At 47.8% G+C, this 20386-nt stretch overlaps 1 protein-coding gene across 1 annotated transcript in view; it reads left to right on the top strand.

The window, feature by feature from the left end:
- LOC141085904 (dynamin-3-like) overlaps positions 1 to 20386 on the top strand; it is a 234736-nt gene that overhangs the window by 62280 nt on the left and 152070 nt on the right. Inside the window, exons 6-8 of the mRNA XM_073571529.1 lie at positions 1183 to 1321; positions 4559 to 4645; positions 4833 to 4903. Of these exons, the coding sequence (XP_073427630.1) occupies positions 1183 to 1321; positions 4559 to 4645; positions 4833 to 4903 (297 nt within the window). The remainder of the gene's footprint in view (positions 1 to 1182; positions 1322 to 4558; positions 4646 to 4832; positions 4904 to 20386) is intronic.

The following is a 20386-nucleotide window of genomic DNA, read 5'->3' as shown; positions in this document are numbered from 1 at the left end:
TGAAGGACACCGAGGCTTGCAGTTCCAAAGCTTTACTCACAGTCTGCGGTACACAAGGGTGCCTGCCTCCGGGCCGTGTCCTCCGGGTCAGAGACTCAGCCAACATCCAGGCCAGATGGAAGCTCCTCTCCAACACTCCGCCAACATGTACCTTTCCTGAACGACTCCTCTATTGCGCCTTAAGGTGTGAAGATCTCCAGTACCGTGGTACTCTGGAGTTCCTCCTGTCAGATGTTCCTAACAATTCTACTCATATGGCAGACAGCTGTAGCCTCTCTCGGGGTCCCCTTTCTCCGGAGTCCTGGCTCTCTATTCAATTGCTGTTGTGCCCCACTTCTTAGTTGGGAGTAGTGCATTTACAGCCAACTACTCCACCGGTGTCTGCTGCAGAACCATAATTGTCCATACAACCTCGGGGACCGGGCCCCGGCCTTGCGCTGAGAACCTATAGGCAGGGTTCCTCTTCCAACCCACGTGTCCTCTCTGTTCTCCTACTCCTTCGTTCCGTACTGATCCTTCTCTCTCTTATGGAAGCTTAGGTTGCAGTTCTACGTCTTTCTCCTTCTGTCCCTTTCCCGTGCCAGCTGGCTCAGATCACTGAGGCAGCTGCAGCACTCCTTCCTCCATCCCTTCTTCCAGGGATCCTCACTCCTGTCTGAGTGACTTCTTACCCGCCTGACCTTCTGCCAGACTGAACCTGTAATCCTACACTTTCCCACTCTTTTATATATCTCAACTCCACCCACCTTCCAGCACATCCAGTGTTCCAAGCAGGGAACCACCAGAGGGGCTCTACTACTCTCTAAGCACTGAGCCGGAATGTGGTTGTGCAGAACTACCCTGTTGTGTGGGGTGCGAGTGTTGGAGCGTGGAAAGGACTTCCCACCTTACCTGGATGGTGGGGCACTACACCTTAGGAGAAGGTGCAGTACCTCTGTGGCGACTGAGCCTCAGGGGCGCCACAGATGTGTTTTAAAAAATGTTCTTGTGCTGCTCAGGAGCTGTGGTTTGATCAGACCATGTTCCTGCACAGTCAGACACAGCCATTACACAGTACACAGCAGAGGCACATTTAGAAGATTATCTCAGCACAGGGACATTTTTTTAAATGAAGAGGATTAAATTGTTCATGATTGACCTGAATAAGATATGCTTTGTTCTTTCTTTTATTTCCTTTTACAGAACGGGACTGTTTACTCCGGATATGGCATTTCAGGCAATTGTTAAAAAACAGATTGTGAAGCTAAAAGGACCAGTTTTGAAATGTGTTGACCTGGTCATGCAGGAGCTTCTTAATTCTGTTACGAAATGCATGTGTAAGGTACGGTGTGATACAGACAGTTTCTGCATGAACGTTTTGTTTTTGTCATGAAATACATTTGCATAACAAGAAATCTCTTAGTATCACAATTGTGGTTTTGTGGGGAGCTTATAGTAGTGCCCAGCACTTTGTAGGTCATAGGCTACTATTAAGTGCTATAGAGGGCACAATGGGTACAGTATATAGTAGTGAAAATGCTTAACGGGACCTGACTGCAAAAAGATATTTACCTGCACACATAGTGATAATTTGCAAGTAAACACAGTTTTAACCAGGTTTGCCAGCAGTCTACTTGAAAGAACAACTATAGGGAGATAATATAAAGTGGGGGGAGATAAGTATTTGATACCTTGCTGATTTTGTAAGTTTGCCCACTGACAAAGACATGAACAGTCTATAATTTTAAGGGTAGGTTAATTTTAACATTGAGAGATAGAATATCAAAAATAAAATCCAGAAAATCACATTGTATAAATTATATAAATGTATTTGCATTTTGTAGTGAGAAAAAAGTATTTGATCCCCTACCAACCATTAAGAGTTTTGGCTCCTACAGACCAGTTAGACGCTCCTAATCAACTCATTACTTGCATTAAAGACAGCTGTCTTACATAGCCACCTTTATAGGACTCCTGTCCACAGACTCTATTAATCAGTCAGACTTTAACCTCTACAACATGGGCATGACCAAAGAGTTTTATAAGGATGTCAGGACCAGGTCATAGACCTGCACAAAGCTGGAATAGGCTACAAAACCATAAATAAGACACTGGGTGAGAAGGAGACAACTGTTGGTGCAATAGTAAGAAAATGGAAGAAATAAAAAATGACTGTCAATCGACATTGATCTGGGGCACCATGCAAAATCTCACCTTGTGGGGTATAATTGATCATGAGGAAGGTAAGAGAGCAGCCTAAAACTATATGGGAGATCTTGTTAATGATCTCAAGGCAGCTGGGACCACAGTCACCAAGAAAACCATTGGTAACACATTACGCCATAAAGGTTTAAAATTCTGCAGTGCCCGCAAGGTCGCCATGCTCAAGAAGGCACATGTGCAGGCCCATCTGAAGTTTGCCAATGAACACATGGATGGTTCTGTGAGTGATTGGAAGAAGGTGCTGTGGTCAAATGAGACAGAAATTGAGGTCTTTTGGCATTAACTCAACTCGCTGTGTTTGGAGGAAGAGAAATGCTGATTATGACCCAAAGAACACCATCCTACTGTCAAGAATGGAGGTGGAAACATTATATTTTGGGGGTGTTTCTCTGCTAAGGGCACAGGACTACTTCACTGCATCAATGGGAGAAAGGATGGAGCCATGTACCGTAAAATCCTGAGTGACAACCTCCTTCCCTCTGCCAGGACATTAAAAATGGGTCATGGCTGGGTCTTCCAGGAAGACAATGACCCAAAACATACAGCCAAGGCAAAAAAGGAGTGGCTCAAAAGAAGCACAATAAGGTTATGGAGTGGCCTAGCCAGTCTCCAGACCTTAATCCCATAGAAAACGCATTGACGGAGTCGCAGCTCCGAGTTGCCAAGCGACAGCCTAAAAATCTTAATGATTTAGAAATTATCTGCAAAGAGGAGTGGACCAAAATTCCTCCTGACGTGTGTGCAAACCTCATCATCAACTGCAAAAAATGTCTGACTGCTGTGCTTGCCAACAAGGGTTTTGCCTCCAAGTATTAAGTCTTCCTTGTCAGAGGGATCAAATTCTTATTTCTTCTGGCAAAATGCAAATAAATATATATGATTTATACAATGTGATTTTCTGGATTTTATTTTTGATATTCTATCTCTCAATGTTAAAATTAACCTACCCTTAACATTATAGACTGTTCATGTCTTTGTCAGTGGGCAAATTTACCAAATAAGCAAGGGATCAAATACATATTTCCCCAATTTAGTTATATCCTTTGTGCAGTCACTCGCTTCCAGTCATTGGGACAGGGTAACGAGCGGTTACCGTTAACACTCACTATACAGTGAGCTTAGCTTTAATCACTCCCCTGCGCTCCTTGTATGACATCCCGCTGTACACATACTTTACCGAGCGTTAAACAGGTTGTCTAGCCTTAGACAGAAGACTACTGTCACTCTATGTGACTGCAGCCTTGTGAATCCTCACATTGCGCGTAGTGCGCAATCTGAGGATTCTCTGGTTGCGGCCGCCAGGAACTGGCGGTTATGCGTCCACAAGTATGTGATTTGCATGCTTCTGACCATTTTCCGACAAGACATGTCCGGCCTCAATGCAAGTGCATTGAGTGAGGCTGTACACGTCTGTCTAGTCGGCACGTGACCAAATGTATGCAAATCACATACTTGTGGTTATGCTCCATGCGCAGCATCGGAGAATCTTCATCTATCCTGAAGTTTTGCATATATTTTTATTGCGGAGAGAAAAATTAGAAGTTTGTAAAATAAAGTTTGGTTTGTAACACCATTTTCTGAGATGCATAACTTTTATTTTTCTGTTAATGGACCAGTAGGAGGGCTTGATTCTTGTATGTATAACTGGAGTTTTGATTCCATGTTTGGGGTACATGGAATATTTTCATTTCATTACTGCTGTGACTGGAAAAACTGCAAATCTGACGATTTTCAATTTTTTTTTCCTTGGTGCATTTAATGTACAGTTAAGCCTTTTTCCATTTTTAAAGATCAAATTTTTAAGGACATGACAATACCAAATATGTATATGTTTTAAATTATTGTTCAACTGAGAAAAAGGGTTGATTATTTTAGTCGTTGCTCTATACACTGCAATACTATAGTATTGCAGTATACAGCAAATGTGACATTCTCTCATGAAAGCCAGCCACAGTCATACAAGGACCAAGATGGCTAGCTCTGGTTGCTTCTGTTACAGGCAGATGACAGGTGTATAACAGTCGCTATATGCCCAGTATTGAGCTGGCTCAGCTCTTGAGCCTGCCCGATACACCCTACACACATTGCATGATGAAGATATACATTATGGGTCCTTCAGGGGTATATAAAAAAGAAAGTTTTTCATTACAAATCTAAGCTACAGGGACATCACAACTAGTTTCAGGTTTGCTCATTTGTGGGCATGCCATGTTCGCCATAAAATTAGCAGCTAATATATACCATTCTTGGCGCCCTACGTTTTTTTTCTGCCCTTTAAAAATTGAGATTTTGAATATTCATTGCTATAGTTCCTATAGTATTTCTTTTGAAACCGTTATATTCTCTTTCACTTTAGTTATCTGACCATCCAAAACTCAGAGATGAAACAGAAAGAATAGTAACTTTCTTCATCCATCAACGAGAAGAGAAAACCAAAGAACAGGTGTGTGTGTGGGAGCCAAAAAGCACATCACCCATAACGGAAGGGAAAAATACACACACATCAATAATTTACTACATATAGGCCATTCAGAACATGAAGCCGTTCCTGAAGATTAGAAATGTGCGTTAGTGCCCCCTGTTTTGTGTCAAAACTTAGACAAACTTATTGTAGTATTTTCCTTTCAAAGGTTTTACTCCTGATTGATATACAGCTATCCTATATCAACACCAATCATGAAGATTTCATTGGCTTTGCATAGTAAGTTATTTTTTGTTTATATGTATTTTTGTGCACAAGTATTTATTGTATATTTTTTATAGAATACTTAACATTATTTCTTATTTGTAATGATCACAAAGCTTCTTAAAGGAGTTGTCCTCTACTTGGACAAACCCCTTCACAGTCTCTGTTTCCCCCTTGTAAAATAGTAACACCTATACTTACCTCCGATGCTGGCGCCGATCCAGCGGTATCGGCACTACCTCTCCTGGGGATCCCATGACATTGTTATTCCATGTGATCTCTGTAGCCAATCAGCGCTGGCTTCAGTCATCACATACATCCAGAGGAACTGAGAGAGTTGTTACTTTCTCATTTCCTGCGGATGGTTGAGATTCATCCAAAGGCGGAGAGAGTGACACGCCCGCTGATTGGCTGCAGGGATCGTGTGGCATAACAATGTCAAGTGATCCCCGGGAGCGGGGGAAACATAGGGATTGAGAACGGGTTGCAAAGTCATCATCAGAAAATTATTTATGCTAGAACTGTAGAGATAAGGCATGGATCGCACAGCCAAAAATCACATGATGAGCTAATGACACCAGGCAAAGAATTTACAAATCTGAACATGAGGTTCTTACTGTTATAAACCTCCCAGTTCCTAGCGACGTTACATATGTTTTTATCTACTGTCCCATGTCTTTTTCTACAGCATAAGAAAATTATCTATTATTTTATCAGGTTTTTGTGTAACAAATCAATCTATATTAAAAATGAAATACAGAAATTTAGCAATTTTCACATTGGAAACTGGGGCTTTTCAGCAAAGTGCATATTTAGAACTGAAGCAGAGAACATTCCTCAAATCACAATATTACTCAAGGAGGAGATCCCAAGATGGAAAAAAAACACCAGATTCCCGCGCTGCTATATTTCAACCATCAAATAGAGGAAATCCAGTAGATTGTAGAAATTGGTTCCAATATCAGTACTTTATTTATGGTACATACAGAGACAATGTGTTTTGAGGTCCATTCAGTGACCTCTTCTTCAGGTCGAATGTACAGGAAACCTCCTTGAGTAATGGAAGCAGACGCTGTCTGTCTACACCATCCTGCTGCAGCTTCATTGCATGTGACTAAGCGCATACAGTAGTTGTGGCTTTACACAACTATTGAGGGTGAGTACCTTGCACAATTTAATTTATATTCATTATATCTGCACTGGTAAGGCCCTATGGGCGCGCTTTTGTGGTTTCTTTTATCCTCAAATCACAATATTAGCGGGCGTTGTGCTTTATTTCATAGCAATATAACGTAACATATTAAAGGGGTTGTCCACTACTAGGACAACCCCTTCTTAAACTACATGATGAAATAAGTAAACCTATACTCATCTCCCATGCTGTTGCCATTCCCGCAGTGTCTGCACTCGTGGCCCCGGGGCTGTGATGCGGTGAAATGTCATGTGATGCCCGGCACCCAATTAGCACTGGTGTCACTGTCTCCACCTTTGGACAAGCTGTACATAAACAGGAAGTCTGGACTGATCTCTGACTTCCTCTTCATGTTCATTTCATCACGGAGCAGAGACCGTGGCACCAGTGCTAATTGGGTGCCGGGAATCACATGTCATTTAACTGCATCACAGCCCTGGGACTGCAAGTGCCGACACAGCGGGAATGGCGACGGCACGGGAGGTGAGTATAGGTTTATTTATTTTATCGGGGTCGAACATTTAGTTTAAGAAGGGGTTGTCCTAGTAGTGGACATCCCCTTTAGGCTGTGGGCCCACGTAGCGTTTTAAAACGCTCACTAAAAACCGCACTCCTTCCCAGAAATCGCGCGGTTTTTTCCGCGCGATTTCACCGCGATTTTATCGCGATTATGATCGCGATTTTGCCGCGATTTTCGCGTGCGATATTCAAGCACTTTCCAAGCGATTTGAAGCATCGCTTGGAAAGTGATTGACAGGTTGGTCACACTCGTCAAACATAGTGTTTGACGAGTGTGGCCAGGTTTTTACTATTGAGGCCGCCTATGCGGCCTCAATAGTAAAAGATAGAATGTGAAAATGCAAAAAAAATAAAAAAAATCGGGGTATATTTACCTTCCGGCGTCCCGCGCTGCATTCCCGGGCCTCAGCGTTCTCAGTAATGCCTTGCGAGACCTGTGATGACGTAGTCTCGCGTTGCTATAGCGATCTCACGAGACCGCTAGAGTCACGCGAGACTACGTCATTACAGGGCCTTGCCGCAAGGCATTACTGGGAACGCTAGGCTGGGAATGCAGCGCGGGACATCGGAAGGTAAATATACCCCGATTTTTTTATTTTTTATTCTTTTTTTTACAGGGGTATGGTACCCAGGGCCTGGAGGACAGTCTCCTCTCCTCCACACCGTGGGTACCAACCGCACATGAGACGCTTAACTTCCCGCATGGTGGGCATAGCCACATACGGGAAGTAAGCGCATGCTTCGATTTTTTCCGCGATGCGATTCCGCCGCGGAAAAAAGCGCAGCATTAGCACAGCATGTGCGGAATGCCGTAGGAATGCATGGGGGGCGTTCTGTACACGATTTTGAAACGTTTTCGCTGCGTTTTCGCGCCAAAAATCGCGGAGAAAACGCTTAAAAATCGCTACGTGGGCACACAGCCTTAAGGTAAAATTCTCTGAATCCTGTTTTAGTGCTATACAAAAGCATTGACCATTATCACCATGTAGATAATGATCTGAGAAGCAAACCAATTTAGTTCTGTATTACAATGGTGGTGAACTTCATGGTTGTAGGGTCTCTTAATATGATTGCACATAAATATGCAACAGGATTGTCGTCTCATGCACCAATGGGGCGCTTTAAAGGCAACCTGTCTCCAGGGTTTCTCTAAGTAATCTGTAGCCATCATCCTTGTGCGTTTTTAATGGGGTTCTTGCAACCCCTTCATAAGATCACAGCTCTCTTGCGTACCTAAGAAAATTATTTTCAGAATTGTTTCTTTTCATATGCTAATTAGCGCCTAGCGGTCCGATGGTCATCTCCAGACTCTGCTTGGAGCCTCCCCTGTCCCCGCAATCATCGTATCTACTGTTCTGATTGACTTGGGTGATGTTAACCACACAGCCTGTTGCACCTGTGCAGCTTTTTTTTTTCCCAATTGTGCGGGCACAAGATTTTAACAGTCTCTGTGGATAATGTAGGAGATGTCAGCCACGTAATTCAAAGCAGGGGAGACTGCGATTATGGGGACAGAGAAGGTGCATAACACGGTCCAGTGACACGCAGCAGACCCCTTGGCACTGATTAGCATATGGAACAGAACAATTATAAAAGGCATCTTATTTGGTGCTCAGGGCAGCTGTGCTTTTTACGAAGATCTTCCACGAGAGAAAGGTGGTGTATATAGTTTATATGTGAAAAATTTGACGACTCTTTCCCTGTCGTTCGCTAAAAGAAAATTGAATTAAATACCTTGTAAAAATCCCTGAGCTTTCCTGATTCTGCTGCTTTTTTTTTTATTTTCAACTGCGTCAATCCTTTGCAAAAATATTTATATTTATCGCTTTTGAAGCGCAATAAGATAAATTTCTGCTTTAGTGGTATTGGGTGTTTCTTTAGAGTTTTCTATGGGGTGTGGTAACATTTTAATTTTCTCCCCAAAATTGTTGCTTTTTTCCCAAATTTTTCATTTTCACAAAGGTAACAAGAGAAAATGGACCATACAATTTGTTGTGCAATTTATCCTTAGTACACCGATGCCCCATATATGATGGAGAACTACTGTTTGGGTAGGGGTCAGAAGGGATGGAATGCCATTTGACTTTTGGAATGCAAAATTGACTGGAACATACAGTGTATATGGTTTGTGGACGACATATCACATTGGCAGAGCCCCTGAGGTGCCGACACAGTAGGAACCCCCACAAGTGACCCCATTTTACAAACTATGGTACATCTCTAAAATAATCTAGGGGTGCAGTGATAATATTGACATCACAGGTGTGTCACAGAATTTTATACCATTGGGCGGTGAAGAAAAAATAATTACATTACAATAAAAAAAAAAATCAGCCCCAGATTTTACATTTTCACGCAGGGAATGGTTAAAAATGGCACCAAAATTTGTCACACAATTTCTGTTGAATGTGGCAATACCCAATATGTGTCTGTACAGTACTGGTTAGCCACATGGTGAGACACGGGAGGAAACGAATGCTATTTGACTCTTGGAGAGCAAATCATCATAGAATACACAGAGCCCCTAAGTATCAGAAGAGCAGAACGCACCCGCAAGTGACCCCATTTTGGGAATTACACCCTTCTGGAATTTATTTACAGGTGTAGTGATGATTTTGACTGCATGGGTGTTTTCCAGAAATAAGAAGCAGTGGATGTTGCTGAGTGAAAATTGCAAATCTGCCATTGTAGTGCCCATACATTTTAGTACCCAGTACGTTGTAGTGTCCGTACATTGGCCCAGCTCGTGATTTCGGAGATGTGCATCCAGTAAATTAAATGGGCTCTCATCGTTACAGAATTGCGAAACATGTGGACTCTAGTTGTGGTTTAGGCAAACTATGTGTCATGTCGGATGCTGTTCACACCACAGCGTCCGGCAGGCAGCGGTAGTTCCATCTCCGTCCACTATAGCCTCAGTGGCGCCGGCTTGATTTTACTCAGGTTATCTGGGGTTAATCTAGCTGGAAATCAGGTGGGATGTTTGGTCACGCCCACGGTCTTTAAATAGTCGTGCTGGCCTGTGGGCGTCGCCGATTATAGCTTGTGTTTTGTGCCAAGTGGTTCCGGTCTGGAGTGGAGGTGTTGGAGAGAGAAATTCATAGCTGGTGTCGTATGATCCGTTGTTACCTTTTCGTCTTCCTATATTTGTGCTTTGTTTTGCCCTGTTCACATTATAGTATTGTCCTGTGTGGTTGCGGCGCGGTGTGGTTTGAGTTCTCCCTGTCTGTCATTACTGTGTGGGTTTTGGTGGTTTGACAACTCACTGGGTGGAGGGTGGAGGGTTCAGCTTAGGGCTGAGCAGGAGATAAGGGGAGGCTCAGGCATTTGCACCTTTAGCAAAAACCCTGGGTTGAGGGTCAGACAGGGTTTTCCCTAGTTTGAGGGACTCCGCAGGGGCCCGGGTTTTGTCAGCCTCCTTCGACCTAAGCCTCGCATAACATTATAATCGGCCCAACATTTTTCCATGGATTCCATGACTTCCATAAACCGCCAGTTGGCGGCGCTGTCCATACAGGTCACCGAGTTGAAGGGGGCAGTTCAGCAGCAGGGCCTGGTTGTAGCTAATGTGCAGGCGGCTTCTGCTGGTGCAGGTGCAGAGCCTAAGATTCCGCTGCCTGAACGATTTTCTGGGGAACGCAGCAAATTTGTCATCTTTCGGGAGGCCTGCAAGTTATACTTTCGCATGCGCCCGGTCTCCTCAGGTAATGAGGCTCAGCGGGTGGGTCTGGTGTTATCATTACTGAGTGGGGACCCCCAAGCATGGGCGTTTTCCTTACCAGCCGACTCTGCTACATTTCATTCGGTTGAGAATGTTTTTTCAGCACTCGGGCTCATTTATGATGACCCCGACAGATTGGCTTTAGCAGAATCTAAGATCCGCGCCCTCCGTCAGGGGGAACGTATGGCGGAAGACTATTGTTCAGAATTTCGCCGTTGGGCAGTAGACACACAGTGGAACGACCCAGCGCTGCGGAGTCAGTTTATTCATGGGGTCTCAGAAAGAGTTAAACAGGCCCTCCTGATGTATGAGACTCCTGCTTCGTTAGAATCTGCCATGAGTTTGGTTATCCATATTGATCGCCGTTTGCGTCAAGGGGCGCAGGAGACGCTGCCTCTGGGGGAAAGCAGGGGTGCCAGTGTGGTTGCTGCAGATGAGCCCACGGAACCTATGCAAATCGCTGGGGTATCACATGTGCAGCGTCGCGTTCCTGGGTTCAGGAAGCATGGAGCATGTTTTTACTGTGGTAAAAGAGATCATTATGTAAATGCTTGTCCTGTGCTACCAAAGAAAGTCGCACCGGCGGAAAACTGGTAAGCTCAGAGGGTATGGAGGAGGCCCAACTGAGCGTATGCATATCCTCCATGATGGTATCTCAATGTATGCTCCCTGCCAGGGTTATTATTATTATTATTATTATTATTTATTGTTATAGCGCCATTTATTCCATGGCGCTTTACATGTGAGGGGGGTATACATAAAAACAAGTACAATAATCTTAAACAATACAAGTCATAACTGGTACAGGAGGAGAGAGGACCCTGCCCGCGAGGGCTCACAATCTTCAAGGGATGGGTGATAATACAGTAGGCGAGGGTAGAGCTGGTCGTGCAGCGGTTTGGTCGATCGGTGGTTACTGCAGGTTATAGGCTTGTCGGAAGAGGTGGGTCTTCAGGCTCTTTTTGAAGGTTTCGATGGTAGGTGAGAGTCTGATATGTTGTGGTAGAGAGTTCCAGAGTAGGGGTGATGCACGAGAGAAATCTTGTATGCGATTGTGGGAAGAGGAGATAAGAGGGGAGTAGAGAAGGAGATCTTGTGAGGATCGGAGGTTGCGTGCAGGAAAGTACCGGGAGACGAGGTCACAGATGTATGGAGGAGACAAGTTGTGGATGGCTTTGTATGTCATGGTTAGGGTTTTGTAATGGAGTCTCTGGGCAATTGGGAGCCAGTGAAGGGATTGACAGAGGGGAGAAGCTGGGGAATAGCGGGGGGACAGGTGGATTAGCCGGGCAGCAGAGTTTAGAATAGATTGGAGGGGTGCGAGAGTGTTTGAGGGGAGGCCGCAGAGCATGAGGTTGCAGTAGTCAAGGCGAGAGATGATGAGGGCATGGACTAGGGTTTTTGCAGATTCTTGGGTGAGGAATGAACGGATGCGTATTATTGCGGGCAGAAAGCTACCAATATCAGTGTTTGTGGATAGCGGTTCAGCCACCAATCTCATGGATGAGGAGTTTGCACGCATGGCAGGTTTCAAGATCGAAAAACTCCCTCATCCTATTCGCGTGGTTACCATTAATGCCGCTCCCCTCCCACAGGGGGAGATTACTGAGTTTGTAGCTGAGGTTAAACTCCACATTGGGGTCCTACATTCTGAGTGGGTTACATGTAAGGTACTCAATAATCTCCCAGCACAAATAGTCCTGGGTTTCCCATGGTTGTCTAAGCACAACCCGGTGATTGACTGGAGAACCCAGGACATAGTCCAGTGGAGCAGTTTCTGCCAGGAAAATTGCTTGGCCACATGTGTGTCCGCCGTGAAGTCCAGCCTTCCGGAGGCATTGCTGGATTTTGCGGACGTATTCTCTGAGAGGGGTTGCTCAGAACTACCTCCACATCGAGCCTATGACTGTCAAATTAGGTTAAAACCCGGGGCTAAATTGCCTAAGGCGAGGATGTTTAGTATTTCTGGTCCGGAGAGACAAGCTCTTAAGGACTACATTGCGGAGAGTTTAAGTAAAGGGCACATCCGGCCTTCATCCTCACCTGTAGCAGCGGGGTTTTTCTTTATAAAGAAGAAAGATGGGGGGTTACGCCCGTGTCTGGATTTCCGGGAGTTAAACCAGATTACGGTCCGTGATCCCTACCCGATGCCTCTGATCCCTGATTTGTTCAACCAGGTGGCTGGTGCGAAGTGGTTTTCCAAACTTGACCTCAGGGGGGCATATAACCTCATAAGGGTCCGTCAGGGGGATGAGTGGAAGACGGCATTTAATACCCCTGAGGGTCATTTTGAAAGCCTAGTTATGCCATTTGGGTTGACAACCGCGCCTGCTGTGTTCCAACATTTCATAAATGATGTATTTGCTCATTTGCTGGGGAAATTTGTGATTGTGTACCTGGATGATATCCTTATTTATTCGAGCGACCAGGACACTCATTTAGAGCATGTCAGGCAGGTGTTACAGCTGCTCCGTGAGAATAAGCTCTATGCTAAGCTTGAAAAATGCGTGTTTTTTGTTCAAGAGTTGCCTTTTTTGGGATATATTGTGTCCGCCGCAGGGTTTAAAATGGATGCCGCTAAGGTGCAAGCGGTGCTGCGATGGGAACGGCCTGGTAATCTAAAGGCGCTCCAGCGGTTCCTTGGGTTTGCCAACTATTATAGGAAGTTTATTAAGAATTTCTCTACTATAGCCAAACCGCTTACGGACATGACGAAAAAAGGTACCAATCTCGCTATCTGGTCTGAGGATGCGGTGCGTGCATTTGAGCTTCTGAAGAACCGTTTTGCTTCAGCCCCCATTCTGGTGCAACCGGACGTATCTAAACCTTTTACGGTGGAGGTCGATGCATCTGAGGTGGGAGTGGGGGCAGTACTGTCACAGGGCTCGTCCTTGAGCAATTTGCGTCCATGCGCCTACTTCTCCAAGAAGCTGTCGCCGGCCGAACGGAATTACGACATCGGCAACAGGGAGTTGTTGGCCATCAAATTGGCTTTTGAGGAATGGCGACACTTCTTGGAGGGGGCGGCCCACCAGGTCACAGTCATCACCGACCATAAAAACCTGCTCTATCTGGAGTCTGCCAAGTGTCTGTCTCCCAGGCAGGCTCGCTGGGCATTGTTTTTTACACGTTTTAACTTTCTGGTGACTTACCGTCCTGGGGCGAAAAACACCAAGGCGGATGCCTTGTCCAGGTGTTTTCCGGGGGGAGAACCTCGGGAAGAGCCGGTACCCATCCTCCAGGAAGGTGTAGTGGTTTCGGCTCTCACGACTGAGGTAGAGGCGGAGATTGCCGAGGCCCAGGAGGAGGTACCACCAGGACTTCCCGCTAATAAGTCGTTCGTACCCCTTCATCTTCGTCTTAAAGTGTTGGGGGAACACCACGACTCGGTCCTGGCCGGTCATCCAGGGGTTAGGGGCACCTTGGAACTGGTATCGCGCCGCTTCTGGTGGCCAAAAATCCGGCAGGATGTGGTTTCCTACGTGACAGCTTGCATCACGTGCGCCAGGGCCAAGTCGCCCAGAACCCGTCCTGCTGGCACTCTACAGCCTCTGGGGATACCTAGTAGGCCATGGACAGAAATCTCCATGGACTTTATCACAGACTTGCCTGCCTCGGCGGGGAACACGGTCATCCTGGTGGTGGTTGATCGATTTTCGAAGATGGCGCATTTTGTGTCGTTGCCTTCCTTGCCCAACGCGAAGACGTTGGCTCAGGTCTTTGTGCAGGAGGTGGTCAGACTGCACGGAGTTCCGTCGGACATAGTGTCTGATAGGGGTACCCAGTTTGTGGCGAAGTTTTGGAAAGCTTTTTGCTCACGATTGGGGATCAAGTTGTCTCATTCGTCGGCGTTTCATCCGCAGTCAAATGGTCAAACTGAGCGTATGAACCAAAATCTGGAGCAGTATTTGCGATGTTTTGTGTCTGACAACCAAGAGGAGTGGTCGACGTTCCTTCCCTTGGCAGAGTTCGCATTAAATAATCACCGCCAAGAATCATCGGGAGAGTCTCCGTTCTTTTGTGTTTATGGGCACCATCCTCAATTTTGTACCTTGCATCAGGGGGGCTCTGGGGGCGTCCCAGAGGAGGACCGGTTAGGAGTTCAACTATCATCGGTCTGGAGGAGTGTGAAACAGCGATTGCTGAGCATGAGTGCAAGATACAAACGTGTGGCTGACTCTAGACGCGTGCCAGGTCCGGACCTGTGTGTGGGTGATTGGGTGTGGTTAGCTACTAAAAACATAAAACTCAAAATTCCATCATTGAAATTGGGTCCAAGGTTTATTGGCCCTTTTAAGGTTGCTGCCATCATAAACCCGGTTGCTTTTCGGTTGGAGCTTCCTGCGGTATACAAGATACACAACGTGTTTCACAGGTCTTTATTGAAAAAGGTGGTAGGCTCTGTGGACACGACGCCGATGCCACCTCCAGTCATGGTGGAGGGCAATTTAGAGTTTGAAGTCTCCAAAGTGGTGGACTCTCGAGTACTGCGCCGTACTCTTCAGTATTTGGTGCATTGGCGGGGGTATGGTCCGGAGGAGAGGTCTTGGGTTCCAGCCTCAGACATACATGCGGAGCGGCTGGTCAGTTCCTTTCACCGCCGTCATCCAGACAAGCCGGGTCCTATGAGTCTTGAGGGCCCTGGGGTCCCTCGTAGAAGACGGGGTACTGTCATGTCGGATGCTGTTCACACCACAGCGTCCGGCAGGCAGCGGTAGTTCCATCTCCGTCCACTATAGCCTCAGTGGCGCCGGCTTGATTTTACTCAGGTTATCTGGGGTTAATCTAGCTGGAAATCAGGTGGGATGTTTGGTCACGCCCACGGTCTTTAAATAGTCGTGCTGGCCTGTGGGCGTCGCCGATTATAGCTTGTGTTTTGTGCCAAGTGGTTCCGGTCTGGAGTGGAGGTGTTGGAGAGAGAAATTCATAGCTGGTGTCGTATGATCCGTTGTTACCTTTTCGTCTTCCTATATTTGTGCTTTGTTTTGCCCTGTTCACATTATAGTATTGTCCTGTGTGGTTGCGGCGCGGTGTGGTTTGAGTTCTCCCTGTCTGTCATTACTGTGTGGGTTTTGGTGGTTTGACAACTCACTGGGTGGAGGGTGGAGGGTTCAGCTTAGGGCTGAGCAGGAGATAAGGAGAGGCTGGAGGCTCAGGCATTTGCACCTTTAGCAAAAACCCTGGGTTGAGGGTCAGACAGGGTTTTCCCTAGTTTGAGGGACTCCGCAGGGGCCCGGGTTTTGTCAGCCTCCTTCGACCTAAGCCTCGCATAACACTATGGGGCTCAGAATGGAAGGGGGCATTTGGATTTGGGAGTGCAGATTTTTCTGGATTTCTTTCTGGAGGCCATAGTGCTTCTTTTCCAGACCCTTTGTGCTACCAGTAATGTGGAAGCAACATATATTTTCGTTAACAGATAACAGAGCTTTTATTGGTAATATTTTACATAAAAGTTTAGATCACATTTATCCTGTGCTCTTCACTGAGCACTTACATCGGGGTTTCCATCTAAATCTCCAAATGACATGATTCAGATGAAACCCTCAGTGGATCCATTCACTATAATTCGGCAACAGAGTTACTCTGGACTCTGGCTTCCGTTCAACGGTGTCCTTCTATTCAGACATACACAAAAGTGTGGGTGACCATTTTTTTATGCACATTTAAAATCCTAGGAAATTGGTAGAAAGATCATTTCTGACAGTATCTATAGGATAATCCGAAAATTCAGGATCAACAAACGATTGTCTTCCTGATGAATGCTCGTGCCTGAGCCGAAACGTTGTTTGGAAACTACTTTTTTTGTACAAGATAAACTAATTAAAATTTTGAAAACAACAAGTTCTCTCTCCACTTTTTTCTCCTTCGTCTCATTGGGGGACACAGGTACTGTGGTGTATGCTACTGCAGTCTGGAGGCTGACACTAAGTATACAAAAAAAAGTTAGCTCCTCCTCCGCCGCGTACACCCTCGCCCCGATTGCGGGCGGAAACCAGTTTTTTGCTTAGTGTCCTATGGAGGCACACGCAGCCTGGATCTCTCCAGACTATTTTTTTTTTTTTGTTTTCTTGCTATGAAGAGGAGACAGGGGCGACGGATCCTATTGAAAGGGTCCGATCCCCCCAAACCATCAACGGGCGAGCACGTGTTGAGTATCACCTCCGCGTATCCTTTCCCGCACCGAGGGACATCTCTGGGACTTTTCCCCGGACATCTATTTTTCTTTTTTATTTTATGAAAATGAGACAGGGGCAACGCATCCTATTGAAAGGATCCGATTTCCCCAAACCATCAACGGGCAAGCATGTGCGAGTGTCCCTCCTCGTATCCTTTCCGCACCGTGGGACATTATGCCAGACTTGGCTCTGTCCACCCCTAGGTGTTGAAACCATGGGCTTGCACAGAGGCACAAGACTAGTCTGTGTGGCCCCCACTGCTCCACCAACGCAAGACGGCGGTGCTGCATAGCGGCGGACGGTCCCTCTCCTCGCCCCTGCAGGGCAGACGGAGCTAGGGTGCCTGCACCGTCCTAAAATCAAACACCTCAGGTGCCGCTACCGAGTGAAGGCCATGATGTAGGTATGGAGCTGGGGAGGGATCTGGACAGCGTTTTTTTGTAAGGTGGACCCCCCTATAGAGTCCAATAATAATCAGGGCAGCTGCGATTGCAGCGGCCATGCAGCTCCTCGGGCATAGTGGGCCAGGCTACGATCTGCAGTTGCCATTCCCCACCCTCCCCCCGTCTCTCTCTTCCTCCTCTTCTCCTCACCTCCTCGTCTCCCCTCCTCCCTCCGGGTGCCTGTGCGCGGCTGGGTCCGGGAGGCTCACCCGAGGGCCGGCGCCGCCAGTGGAGGGAGGGGAGCAGTGTGGGGGATCCGGATCGCTGGGCTAGTGGGGGCGCCCACGCTCGAGCGGGCGGACGGGTCTAATTTAGCCCGCGGCTTCGGCCTAGGCCACGGGTGGAAGTCCCGCCTCCCGCCGCGACATCATATCCGGCGCTGCCCCCCCGTGGCTAGGGCGGGCGCCGGATAAAATTGAGGCCCCGGCTTCAGAGCAGGGTAGGCCGCGATCAGAAGAGGCACTTGCAGCCTATCCAGAGGTAAAGGAGCGCATCGGAGGCAGACCAGGAGCGCGGGAGGACACACAGGAGCAGGGTAAGTGCGACCCCGTTGTGGAGCTACGCTACGTGCATTTAAGGGTTACCCTCCTCCTTCTTTCCCCTCGAACTCTCATAGGAGTTGGCCTAAGCAGCAGTATATCTGGGAAAGGAAAAACGCACACGTTCCTTTATGCCGCATGCGTTTCCTGTGGGGTGATGTTCCCACGAGCGCAGACTATTAAATTATGCGAAGCCTGTGATTCAGAACGCGCCCAGGAGCCCTCCCCTGCGACAGAGCCCAGGGGTCTGGATCCCCCGGAATGGGCGTTATCACTTTCTCGGTCCATGGTTTCGCTTACGAAGGCGATTGAGACCCTTCAGGCCCCGGATAGGGGTAGAGACGACGGCTCGCCTGTTGGGGAGGGTTCATTCACCTCACGAGCCTCCAGCCTGCAGGGGCCGCACACTCTCTAGGCAGACGCATAGGAAGAGAACCCACACTGCGTCTCTATGCCCCTCCGGTGCTTCGGCATCAGTGAGTGCGGCGTCTTGCTCACCATCACCATTTTCCGGGAGCGAGCAGAGTTCAGGTTATGACTGGGAGGAATCCTTGGATCTGGATACCCCGGGGTGTCGGGAGACGGTAGACAGTCTCATTGAAGCAGTCAATCAGACTTTGGGTATTGAGGAGGACGTCTCTCTAACCGCAGGTCATAAGGTATCCTTTAAGAAGGCCAGGAGACCGCATAGAGTATTTAGCACTCATCCAGAGTTCGAGGACATAGTGCAGCGACACAGGGAACGTCCAGACAAGCGTTTTTCGGGCCAAAAAACGCTAGAAGATATCCGTTTGCACCAGAGCTCTGTAAGAAATGGGCGGAATCTCCGGTTGTGGATCCCTGAGTGTCACGCCTGGCCTCGAGATCTTTGTTGGTGTCTAGTGGTTCTTCTATTAAAGACCCCACGGCCCGGCTCATAGAAAGTTTAGCCCGCTCGGTGTATGAGGCATCAGGATCAGCACTCTCTCCTTCATTTGTGGCAACATGGGTAGCCAAGGCCATGATGTCATGGTCAGATTCTTTAGATAAGGTCCTACAGGATAGAGACCTGCGGACGGAAGTGTCTGAGATAGCAGGTCAGATCGCGATGGCAGGTGACTATTTAATCAATGTGTCCTTGGATGCGGCGAATTGCGCAGCACTAGCGGCGGCGAATGCAATCGCCATTAGGAGAGCCTTGTGGTTAAGGCTATGGCGGACTGATTCGATTTCTAAGAAATCCTTGACTTCCCTGCCTTATCAGGGTAGCCGCCTATTTGGGGAAAAATTAGACAAGCTCATCTCAGATGCTACGGGGGGAAAAGGCAGCTTTCTCCCACAACAGAAGATTAAACTGCCTTTTTGTCAGCCTCAGGCGGGCTTTCGAGCATTTCGCAGCCCCGGGTGCATGGCAGCGCCCAATTCTTCTGCCCCAGCTCGCTACAACCAAGACAGGGAGCGTCAGGTCACGTATAGGGCCAACCCGCTGGGTAGGATGTGAGGCCGCCCGCCCAGGTCAAGGGTAGCCAGATCCCAGAGGCCCTCAGCGAAATGACTCGGGTCATTCGGTACCCGAAGACGGCAGAGTGGGCGGATGTCTACTCAGGTTCTGCCACGTTTGGGTCACAGTGGCACGCGACGCATGGGTGGCGGAACTAGTGTCGTCAGGGTAGAAAATAGAATTTGCAGAGATCCTCCAAGACGATTTTTTCTTTCCCGGCTGCCCAAAGCAGAATCCCGGGCAGAGGCGTTGCTAGGGGCCATCAAGGTGCTGCAGCGCAACGGGGTCGTTGTCCCTGTACCAGAGTGCGGAAAAAATCAAGGTTTTTATTCCAACCTGTTCGCGGTCCCCAAGAAGGATGGGATAGTAAGGCCGGTTCTGGACTTAAAGCTCCTGAACAGGTTCATCAGAATCAGGCACTTTCGAATGGAATCTCTCCGTTCAGTCGTATCGTCCATGGAGCAGGGAGAATACTTGGCCGCGATCGATGTCCAGGATGCTTACCTGCACGTCCCTATTTTTCCCCCGCTTCAAAGATTCCTACGTTTTGCAATCGATGGTCTGCATTTCCAATTTGTGGCTCTGCCTTTCGGGTTGGCCACCGCACCCAGAGTGTTCACGAAGGTAATGGCGGTCGTCATGGCCATTCTACATTCTCGGGGCATAGTGGTTTTACCGTACTTAGACGACCTCTTAGTGAAGGGTCCATCTTTTCGGGCATGCGAGGAGAATGTCAGCATCACGCTGGATACCCTGTCACGCCTAGGATGGTTGGTCAATGGGAAGAAGTCATCCCTTGTCCCAGCTCAGAGGATCTCATTCCTAGGGATGATTTTCGACACCTCCCGAGGGTTGGTAATTCTCCCTTGGGACAAGGCTCGAGCGCTCCGTCAGGGAGTTCGGAATCTTCAACAACCAGGCCCTCACACCATTCGATTCGGGATGAGGGTCTTAGGGAGGATGGTGGCGGCAATGGAAGCGATTCCCTTTGCCCAATTTCATCTTCGTCCCCTGCAGCACGCTCTCTTTACATCTTGGGACAAGAGTCCATTCACGCTCGATCATCAGTGCAGGTTGTCCCCTCGAGTCAGACGGTCACATCGGTGGTGGACGTGCGACTCCTCTCTTCTTCAGAGAAAGAGCCCTTTCCCTCAAATCAGTGGTTGGTGATCACAACCGATGCGAGTCTTCTCGGTTGGGGAGCAGTTTTTCGCCATCACACGGCTCAGGGGCAATGGTTGCATCAGGAGACGCGCCTCCCGATCAACTTGTTGGAGATTCGAGTGGTGCAGCTGGCACTGCAGCATTTCCAGCACTTTCTAGCAGGCCGTCCGGTCCGGATTCAATCGGACAACGCCACGGCGGTGGCATACGTGAATCACCAGGGAGGCACGCGCAGCAGGGCAACCATGCGCGAGATAGAGCATG

The sequence above is a fragment of the Dendrobates tinctorius genome, unplaced genomic scaffold, assembly GCF_039654945.1.
Source record: "Dendrobates tinctorius isolate UK_male_01 unplaced genomic scaffold, ASM3965494v1 ptg000029l, whole genome shotgun sequence".
In the NCBI taxonomy this organism is placed as follows: domain Eukaryota; kingdom Metazoa; phylum Chordata; class Amphibia; order Anura; family Dendrobatidae; genus Dendrobates; species Dendrobates tinctorius.
The sequence above is the reverse complement of the archived record's forward strand: the minus strand, read 5'-3'. Positions and strand labels throughout refer to the sequence as shown.